This window comes from Brachyhypopomus gauderio, unplaced genomic scaffold, assembly GCF_052324685.1.
Source record: "Brachyhypopomus gauderio isolate BG-103 unplaced genomic scaffold, BGAUD_0.2 sc202, whole genome shotgun sequence".
Lineage (NCBI taxonomy): Eukaryota > Metazoa > Chordata > Actinopteri > Gymnotiformes > Hypopomidae > Brachyhypopomus > Brachyhypopomus gauderio.
In genome coordinates, this window is record NW_027507023.1 from 87,015 (window position 1) to 102,853 (window position 15,839).

Here is a 15,839-nt window from a genome sequence, read left to right on the forward strand (position 1 = left end):
GCTAACTGTGAATGTCTTTGGACTGGCTTGATCAAATTTGACAATTAAGCCATCTTTTTTTAGTTATATTGTGCTGCATCTAATAAAGTATGGTTAGCAAACGCTTCCTTGTATCCATGTTAACGTTAGTGATTGTATCAATAAATTTACCTTGACAGACCACAAGCTATTACTTACTATTGAGATGTTTGTTTTAGCTAGCTAACTATGAAGCTGCTGTGTAAGTAGCATATCATTACATTTTTATTTTTATTCATCTTCCCCCCTGCACAGTGTCAATGAAAAACAAGGTGACAGGAGAGGTCCGCGTGAGGGCAGTTTGTCATAGGTCTATGAGGAAAAGTGAAAAGCCACATGACTTGAGAGTAGGATCAATGGTTACACACACACACACACACACAAGTGTTTGTGTATATATGTATGTATGTATGTATGTACAAACATGCACTAATCAGTCATAACAATTACTGTTTTTTCGCAAGATATTTAAATATGGCAGTCTGAACTAAAGAAGCAAAAGCAGCCTTAATCCTCTGGTCTTTGCTGAATAAGACTTCCAGGGACTTCACATACAGTTGTTCCTGTTCTGGCAAAACAAAATATCCTGTTCTCACTCAACAAAATATTGGGCGCAGTGGGGGGCGCAAAATTATTCTCATCTATTAATGGGGGGCACGGCAGAAAACGTTTGGGAACCACTCCTTTAATGTATAAGTGTATAGAAGTGTATAACCACTACATCAGATTACTGCCATAATATAAGCAAAGCTGATTAAATATTGAAGGTGTGGTCATCTCCAATCACACCCTTCACTAATCACATTGACTAAATCTATAGCATCAATAAAACATGGTATTTGGTGCCCAAGCTTTTGCATGTGCCTACATATTTTATCTCTCTACCTTCAGTGAATTAAAGTGGATGTGTACAGTCAACTAATTTGGGAAACTTTACCTGACTTATTTATTTTTGCTCAATTACTGCTGTTCAATAAAATGTTAACAGATATTTTAATATATTTTTTCTCCTTAGATGGTGTTAAAACACTCGAGCCCTGTCATTTTGGTGAGCACCCATTGCTCCTGTGTGGCAGGATGTGCCCTGTGCAATCATTTGGTTGCCCTTCTTTATCAGACTGCACACTATTCTCAGCTAGATATTCCTGCTGTACCCCCAGTCCAAAGCTGCACAGACACCGAGCAGCGAGTTACCTAGCATGTCAGTTTGTATGTCACATGTATGTTCATCCATATGTAGCCACCATTAAAACAGTGCTAAATGTGTCCCTACTTTTAGGGTGTGAAGCCGGGACCCGTTGGAGAAATGGAGGTTCGAAAACCAAGGAATTCAACTGCTGACTGTGTGAGGTTATATATATATATATATATATATATATATAAGTTATCTTTTAAACCTTATATTCAACATCTAATTAAAAAGCTTAGACTTTTGTTAGGTTTTTATTATAGAAATAAATCTTGTTTTTCTTTTATTGTAAAAAAGAAGTTAGTTGAAGCAACGTTCATGCCTGTATTAGATTATGGAGATATTTTGTATATGAATGCTCCTGTGCACTGTTTGAGCATACTGGACAGTGTGTATCATAGTGCTTTGCGATTTATAACAAACTGTCGACCTCTTACTCATCACTGTTTGTTATACACAAAAGTGAATTGGACTTTGTTGCAGGCACGACGTTTTGCACATTGGTATGTTTTTATTTACAAAGCACTAATTGGGAATTTGCCTAATTATTTATGTTGTCTTCTGAATAGAAGGCAAAGTCTGCTCAGTCTTCGTTCGAGTGAGTTTTTGCAACTTGCTGTTCCTAGAGCTCGAACAGAGCTAGGAAAGACTGCTTTTAGTTTTGCTGCTCCATACACATGGAACCGGTTACAGGCTGATATAAAAATCAAGGACCTTGTTTCTTTGAACAGATTTAAGACTCTGATAAAATCAGTCAGGTCCAGATCATCTGTGTGTGCGTGTTTTAATAAATTTTATGTGAGATTTTGAATGTATCTTGAATGTTGTAATTTGTGCTGCTGCTCGGTCTCTCTTGGCCAGGTCTCTCTTGGCCAGGTCTCTCTTGTAAAAGGGATCTTGTATCTCAAGGGACTAACCTGGTTAAATAAAGGCAAATAAAAAAATAAAAAAATATTACCTTTGATCCATGTGATGTGTAATGAAGTTTAGATTATATTGTGGCAGTAATTTGATTTAATGGTTATACACGTTTTTGCTTTTAATATTTTTCAGAAGTTCACATTATAAAGCGTTTGGATGGAGAAATGCCCAATGTTGCCATGCTAAGAGTGTCAGAGGTCTATAAGAAGTTTTAGTCCTGTAATTGCCCCTCTGGTTACAACAATGGGCATGTGAACTGCAGTCCCATTAGTTGAATGTGCTTTTGGGCCTGTAGAGGCAGGGAGTGTGGTTTCATTCCATCATAAGCCAGCAGCAGTGAGAGAAATTGTGAACATCCCAGGTGCCCCCACTGAAGCACCCCTTGCTATCCAAAACTATAGGCTGGGACGATGAGAATGTGCGTATGTTTTGTGAGAAGAGGAAGAAGTGCATGTTAAGTCCCTGGAAGTGTGATTGAGCATGGGCCAGAGGATTGAAGCTGCAACACAGGAGCAGAGTTGATGTGAAGAATGGCATGGTCTGAGAAAGATGAGAGTAACATGTACAGCAGGCATGTGAAACATAGGGCCCGCGGGCCGGACCCGTCCCGTTGGATTATTTAATACGGCCCGGCATAAATTTCTGAGTATGTCAAAAAATGAAGCAAGTCTCTAGCTCATTTCTATCAAAAGTTGTGATTTTTAAAAAATGAATACAAATCAAATGCTCTCTCTGGTCGCTAGAGGGCAGTAAATGACAGCATGCAGCACTGACACGAGTTAAAGCTTCAGTCAAAGGATGCAATTCCGCTATGAAGCGATTCTGCTATGAAGGATAAATTTGGGTCCGTGGAAATGAATACGTTTTATCAATATCTCGTGCCAGGTTACCCCAAATTAACAGCCATGGCTGCATAAGTTCTATCCATGTTTGGGACTACTTATCTTTGTGAACAGGTGTTCTCTGTAATGAACAATAATAAAACAAAGCAGCGCTCAAGGTTAACAAATAAACACTTGAATGACATTGTTAAATGTGCTGCTACTCAGGATTTGACACCTAATATCGATGCACTTGTGAAGGCAAAAAGATGCCAAGTTACAGGAGCCAGCAGCAGCAAGTAGACTGCAGGAATGCAGTGAGAGAGAGAGAAAAAAAGTGTGATGACACGAAATTTGTTTGCACTCATGAATACAGATCATTAAAAATAAGATTCATCTGGTTTCATATTAAAGATAATTAATATTGTGCAGTATGTTCTCAGCTTCAGTAGGCCCAGCCTAGTAGTTTGATCTGATGTAGTCTAATTTTATTACCCATGCACTGCTATAACTTTTATTTGTATTTCTTTTTTTATTTATTTCAAAGCAGTATGACTATTAAGGCGAAAATATTTTTTTCATAGCTCCCACTTGAGTTTGTTAATGTGGTGAGTTGCTTCAGGTATAAAACTGCATTCACTCAACTGTTAAAATAAACCAGTTGTTAACACATTCACCGTCAAACATGAAAATCTTTTTTTTTTCATTGTTTTAATGTGTTGTGCTTAGAAAAGATCCCTTTTCATCCATGATTATAATATGTAGGGTAGGCTAAAAATGTAGGCTGAATGATAAAGCATAGTACTGAAAAATAAAGCTAAATATTTGGAGTTGATTTGTAGTTACTGATCCGGCTCACCTGAGAACAGAAGGTCTGGATCCGGCCCCACAGCCAAACTGAGTTTGACATGCCTGATCTACACGTTTCCATGAGGCAAACCATGTTCGAGGACATACTTCTGCAGAGAATTTGGCAGAGAGAATCTACAGGGGAACTGTCCAGACCAAGGACATGAGGGGAGGAATTCATATGGAGCCAGTTGCAGTTCAAGAGTACTGCATTCTGAAAAATGTGAATTATTCACCATGTGGGTTTGTCATTCACCCTGATGCTCCATGGCTGGGTTGTTCCCCTGATGGAGTAATCTTCGATCCCTCTGAGAATCCACCATTTGGACTCTTAGAAGTCAAATGCCCCAACATTCAGAGTTATGTGGACTGCCCCTATCTGAAAATGTCAAGCGGTGCTTTGAAACTTCGGAGGCAACACAAGTACTGCTGGCAAGTTCAGGGACAGATCCTCTTGACTGGTTTAGAATGGTGTGATTTTGTTGTGTGTGCTCAGGAGGACACACTAGTTGAGCGAGTTTACAAAAATCAAGAAGTGATGCACACCATTAGAGAAAAAGCGGATCATTTTTTCTTTTACCATTACATACAAAAGTGTTTGCAGTAAAACATAAATACAATGATTACCTGTATAGTGTCAGATTAATTATCTGTTGTTCATTAAGAAGTGATTTGTTTGTTTTTTCTGTCAATGGATTAATTCCACTGTTTTTATGTCTTCCTTTAAGTGCAGACATAAAAAAAATATGAGAAGGATTTTTGATTCTCCAAGCCAAGGTTTATTACAGCAGGTTATTAAGACCAGTAATAATAAAGCATCAAAACATATTTACATATTTTCGATATTTAAATGCATACATTCTAAAATTTGCTCCATGTCTTTACAAGTGGTCCATTCTGATAGTTCACAAGCAGACAAGATACAGTAAATAGCTGATTTATGCTGCCTGAAATAGACATGGGGATGACGGTGTCAAACAATTTGTGCTCCTTTACTTGTCGGATGCACCGTTCAACATGTACCCTGAGCCTGGCTACGGACTGTGTGTGTTTTACGTCATGTGCAGACATTCGTGTGCACCTTTTCAGGAAAACTGGCCTGTGGATCTTACATGGTACAAGATCGTCTACCAGGAAGCCCTTATCCACCATTATTGCCATGTCATGGGTAAGTAGAGGAATAATTCCTGACTGTCTGAACATCTCCCTGTCACTAATAGACCCAGCATAGAGTCCAGACACAAAGGTTATGGCACTATGGGGTGCCATTCCAATTAAGAAAGTAGGTTTGGAGTTGGTGACCCGTATCATCTGATGTGTTGCAGGTTCAATCAGTTCCCAGAAGGCCATCAGGTGGTTGTAGGTTGCAAACCTGCAAAGACAGTAGATGGATTATTAAGATACACTGATCAAAAACGAATCAGTCATATCCAGTATTTTTGTTCAGAAGCTCATCTTTTTAGATCATTTTAACTCTATTGTGCACACATTCCAGGCGGACATTTTAAAAATTCCTCAGATTCCCGACATAGTCCACTATAAAACTAGATATCTCAGGTTGTACATATAGGGAAATGATAATTCATGGCTCAAACTGAAGTAGACAGTTGGGGGAACATATTGATTCACTTCAATACCATATTCCTTGGTTTGTTTTATTTTAGAACCTCTATTACAGATGCTAATATGCCAGGAATGTCAGACAGGGTTCCCACACCTTGGTTAACATAAAATTCAAGGACCTTTCAATGACTTTCCAGGACCAACTTCCTCAAATTCAAGGACAGCACCTGCCAGCATTTACCTACTCTTACCCCTGAATATGTTATCAAAAAACGATGTTAATACAACGCAAATTCAAAAGACTGAATGTCATTTCAAGCCATGCATCCTGAAATTTTCTGTGCATGACTGGCAATTTAGCAATGCACATCTGAGATGACGACATTCACGTAAAATGGCTATAGTTGTTGAAGGATCAACAACTACCTACAGGAAACACTTGCTTTCGGTGCTGAACAAACAAACAAATTTCTCTACAGGAGAATGACCAAACTTTGCCAAGTAAAAGTCAGCATAGGCCCTGTAGAATCAATGTCATTTTAAATGAACTTGTGCTGGCAAAATAATGACACGTTGACAGTAGACAAATAATAATAATAATAACAATAATACACATATGCATATACACATTGTCTTAGAAATTCTGAAACCCTTCAATGGTGAGTACAAAAAAAGTCAGAAGCAGTTGGGTTAGATAATAAGTACAATGATTTATTTAAACATAGACATAGATTAAACCCTTGAGATCTCCGTTACAAACACCCACGTGTCAGTCACAGAGAGAGCTAATTCCCCATTCCGAACTCTCATCCTTTATACCCTTGATCATCAATACACACGGTGTCCACGAGGTGAACACACGGTTATTAACTAAATATGATTGGACAAAGTAAGGAGTGATTAACTCTGATTTGACAGATGCATATGATGCGTGCCCCCTCCCTGCTCAGCATCCTCGTGATGGCATGGCAGACTGAGTGTCGCCGTAGTCCTTTCCAAGCTGAGATTATGCGTCTCCAGCGAGGTCAGTTTAGGAACATCCAGAGGAACATCAGATTAAATGTCCCAGACAGGCACACATAAACACATCTCTGAGGCCTACTAAAGTCACCAGAATGACTTTAGTGCTTTGATTAACACACATATGCAAAAACCTTATTTCTAATGTGTTTAACGTATACTAAGAAAGCCTGATCTAAATGGAAATCACCAAATTTCCACCACATTTCCCTCCTTTTTGTCCTTTATGGACAAATTACATTGACTACAGACCACTCCAATACAGGCTTTCGATCGTAGCATAATTTCCAGGAAGTACATGGATGGTCAAACAATTCACACCTGATTACAAACAGAATACAACATTGGTCAATGAAGTTAATCAAACCAAATCATCATCATCATCATCATCAGTAAATGAATCAACATCAGGTGGTAGATTTGTAGCCTTGACATCTGTCCTCATCGTGAGGTCCTCAGGTTTTAGCGCCGTGTCTGCAGCCTGCAAGACACAACTCCTCAGAAGTGACAGCAAACAAGGCACACAGAAAACCATCAACAACAATCGCCATTGAGCTCCATCACCGGATGAGCAAGAGCACAGGGTTCATGGTGGGTGATCGTTGACCCTTCTTGACAGCCGTTGTGCTTGGAGTGCGGGTCACGCCCTTACTGCACTTCCACCCACTCGACTGAGGCGCCCAAACACCCTCCTTTCACCCTACAGAAGCTGGGATGCTTCAGGACCGCTCTTCGTCTGCTCAGGTATTGGAACCTTCTTGCAATGGCTAGCGTGAATCCACGTTCCAGGTCGTGCTGTGGACCTTAGGTAACGCCTCTTTCACCGCCCTGTGAACTTGTGACAAGACAGAGGACAGGTTTGCACAGTAAATCAACATGGCATCATTGCACTCGTTCGTGGTCGGTGCAGAGGGTCGTTCTCACCCGATGCCTGTATTTGGCGGCCTGCCAAATAAGATCTCATTGTTATCATACATCCCCCCTGTTGACACATCATCTTTACCATGTGTCAATCGTGCATACACAGGAAACATGCTCCCAGGAAGAAACGGTTTGTCATTGGGCTCAACCCAAAGGCCCCCCCGCTTCACCGCACCCGCCCGCTGCCACGCAGACAGCTCCGAGGCGGTTGCTGTCTTCTGGAGCTCGCTTATCTCAGCTGTTGTGGAAACAACGGTGTTATCAGCACACAGAGTGTACATGGTGTCCAAACCCTGCTTAAATGACTGCCCAGCTGCTTGCTTTGCAGCCAAATCTGCCCGTTCATTACCCAAAGAAACAGAATCTTTATTGTCAGAATATATACATCACATTTACATACCGCTATTTGCTTCGGGACGAGAATGGCATCACGAAGTTCAGCAATTGATTTACGATGTGTGATCAACTTCCCCAATGAAGTGAGAACCCCCCTGTGTGTCCAGATAGCCCCGAAGTCGTGCACTACTTCAAAGGCATACCTGTTGCCTGTGCGAATCGCCACTGTTTTACCTAGAACCACTCAGCATGCCTGAGTCAGAGCCACCAATTCAGCTGCCTGCGCCGAATGGTGCCCTGACAGTGGTCCAGGTTCAACAGTGCTGTGTTGCGAAATCCCTGCATAACCCACACAGTTTTTCTCTGTTGCTGGATTACGTGATGCCGATCCGTCCACAAATAGCTCCAGACCTCCCTCAGGTCTGGCATTGGGGAATAGATCTCAGTCGCCGCTTATCATCTGCTGTTTGGACAAACAGAAATACAGAGTTAGCCAGGCCCAATGTTAAGGATGTGTGCAACGCTTGTTTTTAAATGCATTAAAGGCCTGTCGACAGCCTTAGCTTAGGTGAGTGACAGTGTATGGTTGACCATCAACCTTAAAAGCAAACCAAAGCTGTGAGTTTGCATGTGCCGGTACAGAAAAGAAGGCATTAGCCAAATCAACAAAAAACCCACTTACTGTCAGGTGAGACTTGTGACAGAACTGTTAGGGGATTCGGTACCAACGGGGCTCCTGCTACCACATCTAAATTTTACCGCCTGGAGAGCTTTTAACAACCTCCACTCCTCGGTACACCAGGCTCCCTAAATTTTCACTCAGGAAAAAAATTGGAACTCCCACTGGTGAATTAGCATATGGAACAATTACCCCCCCCTTTCCCAATGTCTCAAAGACTGGTCGTATCCCCTTGACCGCTTCAAGGGGTACTGTGGTTTGCAAGGCCTACGGTCTGACCTAGATGTGTTTCTCTAAGTCACACTCCCCTGGGACCACAGAGTCCGTGGGACTCCCTTCAGTCACACACACACACACACCCTCTTATCTTTGGACATTGGAATGTTGGCAACTCGCCCAGATACAGCTGCACTCCCCTGCTCACTCTGACCTCCCAAATCAGTGGTTTAGAAAAACCCGTCCATTGACGGACTGTACCGCACACCATCACACCCACTCCCACAGCCATGCGCACACAAACCCTGCCTCAGCCACACCGTTTACTGTTTGAAACCTAACCTGCTCTGCCCAAGTTAACCCCAAAAAAAACATAACCGCTCAGCAGCAGCACTTGTCTCATAAAACAGCATATATTCCCCCACATGACAGTTCACAATTATTTTGCATAAATCCAGTAGCAGAATCAGTTATTTTATCACTGTCATCAACATCAATTTGTAACAACTCAGTATCAGACTGAAGCACATTACTTATCTCATTAACATTTAAAGGCAAAAGCATTTCTTCATTGCAAGGCATTTTATCACTATCAATGATATCACTACAAACAGCATCAGTATGAGTTAGCGGAAGCATTTCTTCATTGCAAAGCGTGGGAAAAATTTGTGTCTTACCTGACCCTTCCGGAACATCACCAGTCGACCCCTCCGACCATCAGTCCCCACCATGACTTTGCCGACCTTGCTTTTCCCGCTTATCCTGTCTTTGTGGACACTCCTTTGACCAGTGTCCGTCTTCTCCACAGATGTAACAAGCGTTGTCGTCATCATCTCTCCTGCGGTTCTTCACCTTTTTAGTCCTCTTCTGCTCCTTCCCGCTTTTGCCTCCTGCACAGTTACCTTTTTCATCGCCCCTCATCACTCGAACCATGGAAAGTTGTGTTTGCCGCGGTTCTTTGTCTTGCTTCCAGGCACTCACCGTCTTCCATCGCCTTTCCGCGTGGATAGCATGTTGCACAATCACTTCCATCTTGGCTGTCTCCCACGTGATGCAAGTGTCCTTGAGCTTCTCGGAAATCTCCGGCTTCAGTCCATTGATGAAAGCATTCCGCAAATGAGCTTCATAGGGTGTGATTGGCCCGTTGTCCATCCTGTCGGGCTTGTCCATGCCGCAGTGAGCATCATGCACCTGGGTGAGTCGATACAGGTACTCCTGCACAGTCTCTGAGTCATTTTGTTTACAAATAGCTATTTTGGTTAAATCCATAACAAGGGGAAAGGCATCCCGTATTGCTGCACATAGTTCATGTAACATTGTCCGATACGGTTTGTTACCTTCATGTGACCACTCACTGTTGACCAACTGAATGTTCTTGACTGACCAGTCCATCTGGATCTTTGTAACCTCTACTCCCAGTTTCAGGCCCAGGAGTCGTCGCAGCTCATGTGACGTCGGCCTGAACTCACGGCAAAACATGTCCAGTTCATGTGCAAACTTACGCCCCCCAATGTCACCAGGGAGCTTGAACTGCTTCATCACTTCCTGTAAATCTGCAACAGTCCATGTTCTCATAACAAGCATAGGCCCATCCTGACCAGCCACCTCTACCATTGGGCACATCACCTGATCATTGGTTGTTTCCGGAAGAGGGGACAGGGGCGGCTCGCTGACGTGGACCATCCGTCCTTGGCTTGGTCCGGCAGTTGTGTCTTGCCCGTCTCGCGATCTTGTGTGCATAGCCACTGGGCTGATTGGACGTGCTGGAGGAGGCTTGTTTTGTCTGACTGGTTCCTGGGGCTTGACGTCGGTGGGGTTGGGTGGGGCCGTCAGGGCGGTTGGGGGTCGCCTGGGACATCCGTCCAGGTCTGGATCTGCAACACACTTAACAGACTGGAGATTCTTAAGTTCCCGTTGAACTTCATATTTAGTTTGTGTTTGCAATCTATAATCCCGCCGTTTCGCCTCCCTCTCCCACAAGTCAAAAGCTTCCCAGTTTACCTTGAACCCATCATATTGTTCTTTTATCAGACTTCGTTTTAATGCTGCAATTCGGTTCATGTTAAAACTCCCTCCCTCTGGGAAATCACATTTCTTTACCCACATGTGAAATTGTTTTAAACTTTCGGGCCCATACCGTTCTTTCATGTACCTTATTCTAGGATGTGCGTGCAGTATCTCACTGACCTCCCTGTCAGTATGACTACTACCACATCCGCCCATTTTGCTGCTTCGTGGATTAAAAAAAATAACAACTCTCACACAACACTCACACTCACGCAGAACCTGACTCTCACTCTCCCTGATACTCTGCTCCTCGACTCCTAGCCGAGGGTGAAACACTTAATCATTCAGTTACCCCGCCCGATAACCATAACCGTGTATACACGCACCAGGAGAGAAGTCCCAACCTCTGCAATAAGTTTATATCAACACTTTGTACTCACCAGGGTTTAGTTAACTTAAATGTTCGTCTGTTCCTGGGAAAACTCCGACGCCGAGGAGGCACACACACCTGCGAGTCCCGCTCAACGGAATTTGTCGTTGGCTGACTGAAGTAAGGCCTTCAGGAGCTAAGCGCTTAGTCTCCCCCTCAGGTGTGCCGTCCTCAGTCGTGGAGTCCCATCTGGGGTGCCAAAATGTCTTAGAAATTCTGAAACCCTTCAATGGTGAGTACAAAAAAAGTCAGAAGCAGTTGGGTTAGATAATAAGTACAATGATTTATTTAAACATAGACATAGATTAAACCCTTGAGATCTCCGTTACAAACACCCACGTGTCAGTCACAGAGAGAGCTAATTCCCCATTCCGAACTCTCATCCTTTATACCCTTGATCATCAATACACACGGTGTCCACGAGGTGAACACACGGTTATTAACTAAATATGATTGGACAAAGTAAGGAGTGATTAACTCTGATTTGACAGATGCATATGATGCGTGCCCCCTCCCTGCTCAGCATCCTCGTGATGGCATGGCAGACTGAGTGTCGCCGTAGTCCTTTCCAAGCTGAGATTATGCGTCTCCAGCGAGGTCAGTTTAGGAACATCCAGAGGAACATCAGATTAAATGTCCCAGACAGGCACACATAAACACATCTCTGAGGCCTACTAAAGTCACCAGAATGACTTTAGTGCTTTGATTAACACACATATGCAAAAACCTTATTTCTAATGTGTTTAACGTATACTAAGAAAGCCTGATCTAAATGGAAATCACCAAATTTCCACCACAACATACAGTACATACATAAAACAGAGGAGCAAAGCCATATAATGAGATTAGAACTATAGATTTCTAGAGAAATCTGGCGTGAGATGATTCTAGCATAGTTTTTAAATCTACTTAATAAAGAATAATATTCATTCATAAAGAGAACAGCCTTTTAACCACTCCACTTATGGTAGTGAATTTATGGAATCAGAGAAATTCGAACTGAAGTATAATGGTATCAAAAGAAAGAAGTTTGAGATTAATCCAGTTTCTAGTGTCCATGCAAAAACTTTGTAAATATTGAGATGGAAAAACATATGCTCCTGGGATTCATCTTCTGACTTAAAAAAGGTCCATTAATCCACATCAAGTTTAACTCTTCTTTCAAGAAACATGGCTACAGGATATATCTTATTTATTATTTTGAAATGAGTCTCTTTTACTTTAGAAGACATGAGCCATTTGACAAGCCTTTGTGGTTTTATAATTTTTATTAGGATGTTTCTTGAAAGAATATCTATTATATCTTTTGTCTCATACCATCAGTGATAATCTTGTTATTACACTTGAACTCAACAGTCATTCACTTTTAACATGGGCATCGAAACAGTCAACTCTGAATATAAAATGTTAAAGGAATCACTTTGCAGACTTTCTTTAAATCTTTATAACAACTCATATCAGATCATATTTTTTCAACAAAGGATGAGAAATTTAAAACATCATGGCAATCTTTTTCATAGCAATCTTTTGTAAATATTGACTTCCTTACCAACTGTGCCCTATTATTCTGTGACCGCGGTCTTCATCCATGTGAAATTTCAAACCCTCTAAAATATTCAAGGACCGTCAAGGACGGCTGTCTTTTATGCCTGTTTTCAAAAACTTTCCAGGGCCTTGAACTTATTTTTTCAGATTCACAAACTTTCAAGGATTTCAAGGACCCGTGGGAACCCTGTAGGCCTATGATATGATATTTATGTCCAATATAGTCCGACAGGCTATGCCAAGCTACCGTAGCCAACTCCGGTAGCATCCGACACGATACAGAGTACTCCAGCATAGTGATGGGACATCTGAAGCTAGGCTTCGAAGCGTGTACCGAGTAAAAAGGGGCGTGTCCGATGAAGCCCCGCTTCGGAGCTTGTGTCATATTGAGCAAAATCACGTGATCAGCAACAAACGAGGCCTCGCATTACATCGGCCACGTCATTGCTTCATTTTGCGTATCGTTTTTCTAAATAAAAGCGCTATGAACCCTGTTGCTTCGTGTTGTAGTAGGTGGTTAAATTTAAAATCTGGAACGTTCTAAATTCTTTTTGTTTGATCAGGATGTACATCAGATTCACACATCAAAAACAGACTAAAAACCATTGGAAGAGGCAAACCTTATTTGTAATGTTAAAAACATTTTACATTTGGCAGACGCCCTTATCCAGAGCGACTTACATTTTATCTCATTTTTATATAAGTGAACAATTGAGGGTTAAGGGGCACCTCAGTCATGGCCTCAGGCCTGGGGATCGAACCCACGACCCTCCGATTACAAGCTCAGTTCCCTAACCACTTCCCTTCCCTAACCACCAGGTCATGACTGCCAAACCAGATCTAGAAGCCCCAAGAAGCAATTATTTTAAACACATTCTGTTTTTTAAAAAAAATCAGTTTCTAACTCCAAATATTCAGTCACTCAACAATCACTCAATTCCCAACATAGTAAAGTACAACATATCTTCATTGTCAAATACGTTCATGACATACAAGAAAACCCAACACAACCACTAATGGTCAAGGATTAGATTGGCTACAAATCATTTTAATAATTAAAACATGACAATTAAGTATGATTTAATTGATTCTCCTGTTACTAAACATGAGTTTGATGGAAACTTTGTGACAATATTGCATTTACACATTTTTGAAAGTATGATCCAACTGAATGACGAGGCTGTTACAGTTTCACCAGCAGATGTCACTAGTGAGTGATGAATGAAGCCTCGAGTAATGAACCTTTTTGCAAAGCAAAGGGTTGGAAAGCTTCATTGCTTCAAGAGGCTTCATTTGCCCATCACTACTCCAGCACTCAAAAGCTCCAATACTGTCTATAATCTAATGTTTAGTATTAGAATATATATTTTGTACAATATCGCTTATGAAAAATTATCAATTTTTACTCACGTGTACACTGAGTCGCGTCGTAGCGGGTGTACGGTCTCACTTCCGGGTTGGCGAAAATGCCGAAAATTGCTCATATATTCCATAAAAAGTTATCGGTTTATGTTCAAAAGTATCCACAATCAGAATAAAAACGAACAAAATAATCCACGACTGCTTCAGTTTCGCCGAATAGTGCGTTCTGGGGAGCTTGGCTTAGGTTAGCAAAGGTTAGCGGTTAGCTTATGTTGCTATGCTAGCGGACCCACATTGGAAATGAAGCGCGACTTTCCGAGGGCTCAATAAAAAAATATAATTGAGCAATCATGGCAAATGAGGGCTGGTTAGCTTCAGAAGGAAGTAAACTATTGGTTAGAAGAGCTTCCAATCACTTGTAAGGCTCCGGCTTGTCTCTGTGGACTGATCAAGTTGGTGCACTTGCAGTCAACACGAGCGAGTGTGGCCAGGGTTGGCAGTTCGTGCATAAATATCCCGGCCAAAGTCAGTGTAAAATGCGCCCGTCAGAAGCCAAAAGTAGCCCAAAGTGTTAGAGTGTTAAAATTGAGACTATTTAAGTATTATATCGCCATCGATTGTTATTGTTGACTTGTAACTCCCGCGGTGGGCCAAGTGAAAAGTAGCCCAAAAACGAAAAACTTTGAAGGAGTTTCAAACAAGCCCAATTTGGAGTGAAAACCGCAAATCTGGCAACCAGGTTTAGATGGTATGTGCAGTATATAAAGCGCTGCAAATTCATATATGTCTCGAGGACGGTATGCCAAAAAGTATATTAACCTAAATATATTTTAGGAAACAGAATAGTCCTATATTACATATATTCTAGTTCTACATTAACTGTTCAAACATTATTCCATTTTTCCCTGTGCAAAAATAAGATTTCGCTACCACAATGCATTACTATTTTGCATAAACCAATCAGCTTCAAGTCGGCATATGACGCCCGCTGACGTTTCTAGGAAGTAAACAGGAAACTAACGAGCTAACTGTGAATGTCTTTGGACTGGCTTGATCAAATTTGACAATTAAGCCATCTTTTTTTAGTTATATTGTGCTGCATCTAATAAAGTATGGTTAGCAAACGCTTCCTTGTATCCATGTTAACGTTAGTGATTGTATCAATAAATTTACCTTGACAGACCACAAGCTATTACTTACTATTGAGATGTTTGTTTTAGCTAGCTAACTATGAAGCTGCTGTGTAAGTAGCATATCATTACATTTTTATTTTTATTCATCTTCCCCCCTGCACAGTGTCAATGAAAAACAAGGTGACAGGAGAGGTCCGCGTGAGGGCAGTTTGTCATAGGTCTATGAGGAAAAGTGAAAAGCCACATGACTTGAGAGTAGGATCAATGGTTACACACACACACACACAAGTGTTTGTGTATATATGTATGTATGTATGTATGTACAAACATGCACTAATCAGTCATAACAATTACTGTTTTTTCGCAAGATATTTAAATATGGCAGTCTGAACTAAAGAAGCAAAAGCAGCCTTAATCCTGTGGTCTTTGCTGAATAAGACTTCCAGGGACTTCACATACAGTTGTTCCTGTTCTGGCAAAACAAAATATCCTGTTCTCACTCAACAAAATATTGGGCGCAGTGGGGGGCGCAAAATTATTCTCATCTATTAATGGGGGGCACGGCAGAAAACGTTTGGGAACCACTCCTTTAATGTATAAGTGTATAGAAGTGTATAACCACTACTTCAGATTACTGCCATAATATAAGCAAAGCTGATTAAATATTGAAGGTGTGGTCATCTCCAATCACACCCTTCACTAATCACATTGACTAAATCTATAGCATCAATAAAACATGGTATTTGGTGCCCAAGCTTTTGCATGTGCCTACATATTTTATCTCTCTACCTTCAGTGAATTAAAGTGGATGTGTACAGTCAACTAATTT

General features: G+C 41.4%; 1 protein-coding gene across 1 annotated transcript; it reads right to left on the bottom strand.

Moving 5' to 3' along the window:
* Positions 1–6,051: 6,051 nt before the first annotated feature.
* LOC143502713 (uncharacterized) lies at positions 6,052–14,154 on the bottom strand. Its single transcript, XM_076995380.1, has 2 exons — positions 13,926–14,154; positions 6,052–11,194 (listed from the first exon to the last, which is right to left on the bottom strand). Exon 2 carries the CDS (start codon positions 10,754–10,756, stop codon positions 9,251–9,253), a length of 1,506 nt encoding a protein of 501 aa, XP_076851495.1. The 5' UTR covers positions 10,757–11,194; positions 13,926–14,154; the 3' UTR covers positions 6,052–9,250.
* Positions 14,155–15,839: the final 1,685 nt, after the last annotated feature.